We start from the raw sequence: 8791 nt of genomic DNA on the forward strand, positions 1-8791 counted from the left end.
TTCTTCTTCTTCTTCTTCTTCTTCTTCTTCTATAAAATACCATAGCTGATCACTTGGGATTTGGGAGGCAGAGGGTGTGTACGCTGAGGCATAAGGGTAAGGGATGAGGCTAGGATGACTTGGCTGGCAAAAAACAGAAACATGCATGAGCAGAGCACAGGAGCTAAATGGAGCTTCCATGTATAGGGATAGCGTATCTCAGAACTACATGTCTTTGAGAACTTTGTTGGAACTGTGATCTATGTATGTCTATAGGAGAACCCTAGAAAACGAAAGTGTTCCAAATTCAGCATTGAAGGGACATAAAGACCCTGGTGATCAAGACCATTTTGGAAGCTTCTAGCCAAAATTTCAGCAAGGTGAGGCTCTGGTTTAAAAGGGGGGGGGTTTCCTATCACTTTGCTATTTGTTCTTAACCTAAAGTATAATAGCTAACACCCCAACAAAGGTTGCCACTGCATTTTACTGATTGTCTTGTTTTTATTCTCATAGACCGTGGCAAAGTAATCAGTGGATTGCCTGCTGTTTCTTGCGACTACAGTAGAGGAAGGAAAGGTAAGGCTGTCTTGTGCTTAGCCATTTTGGAATGGGTGGGAATGAGTGCAGTGATAGGCTAGTAATTTACTTTATCCAATGTATCCACACTAAACATGCTAACATTATTTCCCAGTTTGTTTTATGTATGACTCATTCTCTTTAACATGTTGTTGCTGCCAAAGAAGGAGTCTTTTTAATGATAACCAGGGCAGTTAAGGGGAGAGAGGTTAAATTTACTTGGTTTATGTACAGAACTTGACTGTTTAGCTGGAAGTTTTAGAGACACTTTCCCTTTGTTTGCCCCCAGAGACCAGAGTCATTGAAAATGTCAAAGCGGAAAGCTGACGTTCAACTCTTCAGTGGACTCACAAAGAAAAACCGCAACAGCTTCAAGACTGAGTGGCTGATGAAGTTCTCTGTTGAAACGACAATGCCACACTTCAGTGGACGCAAGAATGTGCAGCTAAAAGAAATCTTCGAGTACCGTGAGACAGATGATGTGGTAGTCTGCAAAATATGTATAAAAGCAGAAGTTGATGGGGACTGGAGCACTGGAAAGAAATGGGACGAGTGGAAAGTAGATTATCTGAAGCGCCACGCAAATCACAAATACCACTTGGAAGCGGTGACAAAACTCCGGAATAAGAGCCATGGACCTCTAATGAATTTCTTGCGAGAAACCCCTGAGGATCGAAACACCAGAATTGAATATGTGAACCGAGAAAAATCAAGTCCAGAAGAGGTCAAGATTTTAATTGACAACGTGCTACTTGCAGTTAAGCTGAATGCATCCATGCTGTCTGTGCAGGATATTCATGACCATGTTGAAAAATATGCCAAAATTCCCACAAGCTGGAGAAGCAAAAACTATGCCTTTGAATTCATTGAATGCATAAATAGTGTTATCAAAAGTGAAATTTTAAATGAAATCCGGGAATCTGCTTTTCACACCCTCATAATTGATGAAAGTACTGACATCACTGTGTCGAAGATGCTCATTATGTACATCAAATTCAGGAGAACTGGCAGTGATATTCATAAAACTGTTTTTGCTGGCATTGTGAAATTGTCTGCTTGCAATAGTGCTGCAATAGTCGATTCCTTAAGGAAGTTTTATGATGAGAATCAGTTGGACATGAATCGCATGGTCATGTTTACATCAGATGGTGCCTCTGTCATGCTTGGAAAGCGGAATGGTGTTGCTGCAATTCTGCGAGCATCAGTTCCTCATCTGCTAGAGCAGCACTGTGTAGTTCATCGAGAAGACTTAGGAATAGATGATGCATGGAAAAAAATCCCACTCATTAGGGAGGTTGAAACTTTAATACGCACTGTTTATACCCTCTTCTGTAGATCCAGCACACGAAAAGCCAAACTGGAGGAAATTGCCAACACAGCAGACAGAGATGTACTTTCATTTAGGCCATTGAATGAGGTAAGATGGCTCTCTAGGCACTTTGCTGTAAGTGCCCTGGTTAATAATTATGACATCTTACTTGAATACTGCAAAGAACAAGTAGAAGAAGATAATGACCCTGTACACAAATACTGCCTTGAAAAATTAAGTAATCCACAATACAAGGTGGCATTATTCATCCTTTGTGATGTTCTCGGAGATTTAGCAGAACTTTGCAAAATTCTTCAGAAGAGCTCTTTGACCACCGTGGAAGCATTTCAGTTCACCAAGGCCAAAATCAGGAAAATCAGATCTCAATATCTGGGAGACAAAGTCCATTTAAGTGAAACTGTACAGGATCTAATTTCATCTTACAGCTCAACAGTAAATATCGATCCCATTCTCCAGTTCATTATGCAAACTTGTGACCACATGGATAAAAGATTTCCAGAGAATGAATTACAGGATTGGTGTATATTTGACAAAGACTGTTTATCAAACTCCTCCAACCTGGACAACTTTTCTTTTGGGAATCAAGAGCTTTCAAGATTAGCCCAGTGTTACTGTGTTTTGTTCCAGAGAGATGAACAATCATATGCTAAGGAACTTCATAAGCAGTATTCAGATTTCAAATTAATCATTGCAGAGAAGATGAAAGCTGGAGCAATGAAAACCTTCCAGGACTTACTGACATTTGCACTACAACAAGAACAATTCAGTGAGCTAAATCTTCTTCTGGATGTGTGTGGAACTTTTCAAGCCTCAAGTGCTGATTGTGAGAGAGGTTTTAGCTTAATGAATGCCATCAAAACTAAGATAAGAAGTCGGTTAGAAACAGATCACCTGGAGAACTTAATGAGAATAAAACTGCATATGAATACTGGGAATAATATTAACATTGACAGTGTTTTCAATTATTGGAAAAAAGAGAAAGGAAGAAGAGAGGCTAAATTAAATGTTTTTTCATAATGAAATTTGATGATACTGTTCATGGCTATGATGTAAAAATCATTTCTAAAATATAGTTTGAAAGAGTCATATAAGTAATACAAATATGTTCCAAATAAATAAATAAGTTTAATATAAATATATGGCTTGTAATACAAATGATAATAGTTAATATGTTATGTTTGTATGTTTTGTCTGCTTGTACACTGAAATAAAAACGTTTAAAAATGTCGGCCCGCTCACAGTTTTAAGCTAGCACCATTTTTGGCTCACAGCATAGGCGTAATCTTCGTGGGGGCGGCGGGGCTTCAGCCCCCGCCGAAATTTTCAGGAAGCTGCTCAGCCTCCCCCGGGAGCCACCCTTGCTCCTAGCAAAGCAATGCCTCTGGCCCAACCCCAGCCCCCCCCCGGGAAATTGGAAAGTCTACACCCTTGGCTCACAGGGTAAAATTTCTGCTCACGAGACCGCACACCTTAGAGGGAACATTGGTCTGGTCTATGGCCTAGTGACTCCAGTTTTTGTGGCTACCATACCAAAGTGCTGTGCCATCTGTCTTGTTTATAGTTTGTTTAAATCTGTTTTAATGTTTTAATCCTTATTTGAAATGTTTTAACTCATGTTATCATCCGCTCTGAGCCCGTTTGCAAGGAGGGCGGAATATAAGCTATAATTAATGATAAACAAAGCTTTTCCTTCTTGCCAATACCCCTGTAGTGAGGCCCAAGCCTGCTAGCTGCCAACTGGGTGCCTTTTCCCCAACAAGCTAATGCAGGTTTCAGAGGTGTGCTTTCTGTGACTGTGCTTTTATCTGCTTCCTTGCTTAGTGTATGTTATCTACCTTGTCTGGCAAAACGCTTGTGTTCATTAGCCGCCCTCCAATCTCTGTGTGGCAGGGAATCTTTCTCAGATGCTCCCCCTCCCCCACCCTTAGTCAGTCAGGAAATCCATAGATTTATCTGGAACTCACCATGAATTCCTAGACCTTACAATTATTTCTTTGACATTCTTTTGTGAAGGCTGCTATAACTATCACTGCATTGTTAGCCAAAACTGGGTCGTCTCATCATCTCCACTTGTGAAGAAGCTAGCAACACCACTTTTCTTCCTCTGGGACTTTGAGACATTTCCTTGCCACATGGGGGGGGGGGGGCCCTTCCCAGAAAGGTAACAAAAGGTGATTGCATCCAGGCAGGGTGGACAAAAGAGCTGGCAGGGTGGAGGCTTCACCCATGCCTGAGGTGGGCTGGTAGGCTAGCAGACATTCAGGCAAGGATTTGTGTGTGTGTGAAGTGCCGTTAAGTCGCTTCCGACTTATGCCGACCCTCCAAAACATCCTGTCATTAACAGCCTTGCTTAGATCTTGCAAAGTGTCTTTTTCAGTGACTCCTGTCTTCTCATAATGTAACCAAAGTATGATAGCCACAGTTTAGTCATTTTAGCTTCTAGGGAGAATTCAGGCTTGATTTGATCTAGCACCCACATTCAATTTTTTGCAGTCCACGGCGTCCGTAAAAGGAATCTACTTTCTTCTTGTCAGCTTTCTTCATTGTCTAATTTTCACACCCACACATAGTAATGGGGAATACTATGGCATGAATTCACATGGTTTTGGTTGCCAGCAACACATCCTTACACTTAAGGATCTTTTCTAGCTCCTTCACAGCTGCCCTCCCCAGTTTCAATCTCCTTCGGATTTCTTGGGTGCAGTCTCCCTTTCGGTTGATGATAGAGCCAAGGAATAGAAAATCTTGAATAATGTCAGTTTCTTCATTATCAACCTCCAGTAGTTATTACTTTTGCATTCCACTCTCATCTAAATCTAATCCAGTTTTCCTTCTGATGTGTTCTCCATATAGACTGAACAGATATGGAGATAAAATACATCCTTGTCTGACACCTTTTGCCAATTGGAAACCATTCTGTTTTTCCACCTCTTGTCCAGAATACAGGTTGCACATCAAAACTATTAGATGTTTTTGCACACCCATTTCTTTTAAAACCAACCATAGTTTTTCATGATCCACACAGTCAAAAGTTTTGTTGTAATCTGTGAAACATAAGCCGATTTCCTTCTGAAATTCTCTTGTATGCTCCAGTAACCAATGTAAATCTTCTTGCCCTACTGGGAAATACTGGTGTACCTGGCAGCCCAGTGGGCAGGCCCATAGCTACAGTGGGGCATTTCATGGTCTGGCCCCCTCACTTCCTGCCAAGGCCCCACAGTTTCCTTTCAGCCCAGCCCCTCTGATGCTCTGGTAAGATGCTGCGGCAGCTGAGAACTCCTCCTGCACTGCCGTGGCTACCGCTTCTCCTTGACTTCCCCCTGCACTGTACCTCACTCTGGGAATGAATGTGGGCCAGCTGGAGTGCTGCCATCGCCCAGGCTGCCTCCTTGTCCTCAGTGCTGTCCTCCTCATCCTTGCTGCCGTCCTCCTTGTCTTCAGTGCTGTTGCTCAATGACCCCCTCCCCCATCCTGCAGCTGCTCCTTTCCCTCCAGCAAGCCCTTCACCACCTCTCCTCTTCTGCACCGCCACCACCACCTCCCACCCATTCAGCAACTGATGCAGTCAGGCCACCTCGCAGCTATTGTTTGCCAACGACGAGTCCCCACCACAGAAAGCAAAGCTCCGGCGGTTCCTCCAGTGAACATGGGGCTGGCCGGAGCGGTGGCAGCAACAGCCACCGAGTCTGTGGGAGCGGTGGGCAAGAGCTCCTTCCCGGCAGCGTCTGGGACCTGCAGCACTGCCACCTCCTGCTTCACTGTCTCCAGCTCCACTTCCTCCTCCACCCCCTGGCTGTTCAGCTGCTCTGCCTCCAGGTGGACTCATGCCTCGCCCCAGTCACTGTTGCTATTAGCTTTCAGGCAGCTGCCTCCTCCTACTGTGGGGGGGGGGCCCCCCCCCCCCCCCCGAACACCAAGGACCCAAGAGCACTGAGAAGCAGCCCACCGGCTGGCCCAGAATGAACGTGGAGCCTGCTGGAGAATATGAGTTAATTAAATTACCTTTGATTTTAGCCGGTGCCCAAGTGGCCCTGAGGAATTAAAATGCCCCTGCTTGAAAACCCCAGTGGGGGTATGAGCCCTGCTGCCCCCCCCCCAGATTTAAGCCCCTGACACAGTTGTGGGAGGGGACTGTGATTAGTGGCTGTCTGCAGGATTATTATGGACATTTATGCAGCAATTGCCTAGGCTCTCTGCATGCTGGCATGAGTGCTTTTGTATTCTGTCCTCTGCTGAAGAGGCATAGGATAACAAATAGCAGTGCAAGCAATGCACCAACACCTGTAATATGCCAGTGTTGGGTTCTTACAGTTGGGCTACCCATTTATTAGCCCATACCCATGCCTCCAGACACTGACTCAGATTATCTCCCAATTCTAATTAAAAAGAGAAATAGAGTCGGTTGTCATCAGCATATCAATTCCATCTAACCCCAAATCTTTGGACAACCTTATCCGGCAGTTTCACGTAGATGTTAGAAGTCCTGTCAATTTCAGTGGTAGAGATCCAGGGCTCTCTTTCATGGAAATCAATGGAAATTTTAAACTGCTCAGCTTTTTCTAAATTTTGGTATGTTTCTGGAATTAGAGCTATAGTTCATTTATGCCTCACTTCAACCAGGTACTGCGTTACTCCAATATATTCATAAACTTTATGTATAAAAAGATTCTGAAGTAAAAACTATAACTCCCTTGTATTGAAAATAACTCACATAATCAATATAGGGTTGGATCCAATGTTTTTTTCTCCCCATCCCAGTGTGACACACTGTGCTCCTGAAATACTCCTGAAGTTTGAGTGAATCCCAGGAAGAGCATGGAATACAATCTGGGATCTGCAGTGAGAGGGGGGAATTGGTGAAATTGCTTTCCTCCCTTACACAAATGAAAGCATCCTGCTCATGGAAGAAACCTTTAGATCCATCATTTGCAATTTTACCATACAGTTTCCTGATGTTATAGCCTAATAATATACAGTATCCTAATGTTAGAGTAATTGCTTTATAACATACAATGATGGATGAATGGGATAATAGTTAAAGGGATTATTAATAATACTGATAGTTGTTCTACCTCAGTGAATTATTGAAACCTTTTCTCTCCTACAATTTCTAGAGAGAATCAGCAGCGCTTGCAGGTTGATTTTGCTAAGATGATATCAGACTCTCTGCAGAAAAGACAAACAGAAGAATTCCAGATTCAAAAGCTTTTACGTGTACCTAGTTATCACAAAGGCACCCTGGAATATCTGCAAGTGGCTACTATAGAAACTTCCAGCACTTACCTGTAATACTGGACAAAGAGTATATCTCTTGAATTTCAGCAAGCTAGCACTAAGTATGATAGACCTCACACAGTCCACATATTTTCATTATTGTAGACAGCAGAGGTGGCTGTGGAGAAAAACACGGTCTTTTCTTTGAGTGTTCGCTATAATAAATAATCTTTGCTGCACTGGAAAAATACAGATGGTGTAATGTAAGATGCTGCTTCTAGATGATTGGAAGCTTCACTGATACACTACTTCCTGAAAGTAGGGAAGAACAAAATAAGGTTTCCAGATGACACCTACCTGCACATCCAGTGTGATACTTTGGGGCTGAAGTAGAAGAAGAAGAAGAGATTGGCTTTATACCCCGCCCTTCACTACCCAAAGGTGTCTCAGAGTGGCTTACAAACTCCTTTCCCTTCCCCTTCCCACAACAGACACCCTGTGAGGTAGGTGGGGCTGAGAGAACTGACAGAAACTGCACTTTTTCAAGAAAAGTTGTGCCAGAATTATGGCTTGCCCAAGGTCATCCAGCCAGGTGCAAGTGGAGGAGTGGGGAATCAAACCCGGTTCTCCCAGATTGGAGTCCACACTTGCCCAGTATAATTAACTTTTTATGCACTATTAGAAATGTACTGAAGCTGTGTGGACTGCATAGGTGATCCTGGTCCAAGATGGACAGACAAAGACTGCTGGAGAAATATCTGGTGCAATTTGAAGGTATACGCAGACTGCATCCCAAGGTCTTGTGTACATCTGTTCACTGAATGAACATCTGTTCTTGCTGGAAACTGCTGTCTGATCACACCATCATTTTTTTAAAACTAAAACCAGCTGCATTTTTAATGAACCTCTATCTTACATTTAGGTAGCTTATACTGCAAACACTTTTTCCTATTATATTAAGAGTCTGAAGTATTTTATATCTGGTATTTAAAATATGTTGATATACTATTCACTTTTATCATAGTGATTTGTCATGATTTACTGGACATGTTATGTTTGGAAAAACGAATATCAGTGTATTTGAAAGAAAAATAAAACATTTTGGATACAGTTCTGGATATTTTGTTGTGTTGACTCATGCTATATTGCTAGAGATGTAACTGGAGAATCTAACAGTCAGCAAAATCAAATGAAAGCTTGCACAATTAGGCTTTCATAGCATTTCCCCCCATTTCTTTTTTTGGGAGAATTAAAAATACCAGGACAGCTGTGGAAAACCTCTCTTAAATTAAATTTCGAAGCTGCACTTCAACTTTGTGTAAAGTTTAACAAACGGACTGGGCAATTAGCTGAGATGAACATGGTAAGTTCTTTTAGTGCTTTTTAAGGTTAAATCTATTGCCTTGAATTGTGCCCAGAATACAATCCGAAGCCAGTGTATATACAAGAACACTGGGATATTGTGCTTGTGGTGACTGGCCCTAGTTATGAAGTGGTATGTTATACTCCATGTTTGCTGAAATATCCAGTTAGTCTCTAAGTATAGTTCCATGTCTCCTGAAGAAATCCTCACTGTACTCAGTTGATCTGAAAAATGATCAGATGGTAGCAAATATCCCCTTTCACGGCATGACACTTAAGTGAATGATTATTGTGCAACTCCAGACTCTCTTGGATGAAATGGATTATTTA

The 8791-nt window shown here is 42.4% G+C and overlaps 1 protein-coding gene across 1 annotated transcript in view; it reads left to right on the forward strand.

Moving 5' to 3' along the window:
- The window catches only part of GUCY2C (guanylate cyclase 2C), a 99889-nt gene extending 92359 nt beyond the window's left edge, over positions 1 to 7530 (forward strand). Inside the window, 1 exon segment of the mRNA XM_015420687.1 lies at positions 7000 to 7530. Coding sequence (XP_015276173.1) covers positions 7000 to 7174 — 175 coding nt within the window. The 3' untranslated portion in view covers positions 7175 to 7530.
- Positions 7531 to 8791: the final 1261 nt, after the last annotated feature.

Source organism: Gekko japonicus, unplaced genomic scaffold (genome assembly GCF_001447785.1).
Source record: "Gekko japonicus isolate JY-2015 unplaced genomic scaffold, Gekko_japonicus_V1.1 scaffold1291, whole genome shotgun sequence".
Classification (NCBI taxonomy): domain Eukaryota; kingdom Metazoa; phylum Chordata; class Lepidosauria; order Squamata; family Gekkonidae; genus Gekko; species Gekko japonicus.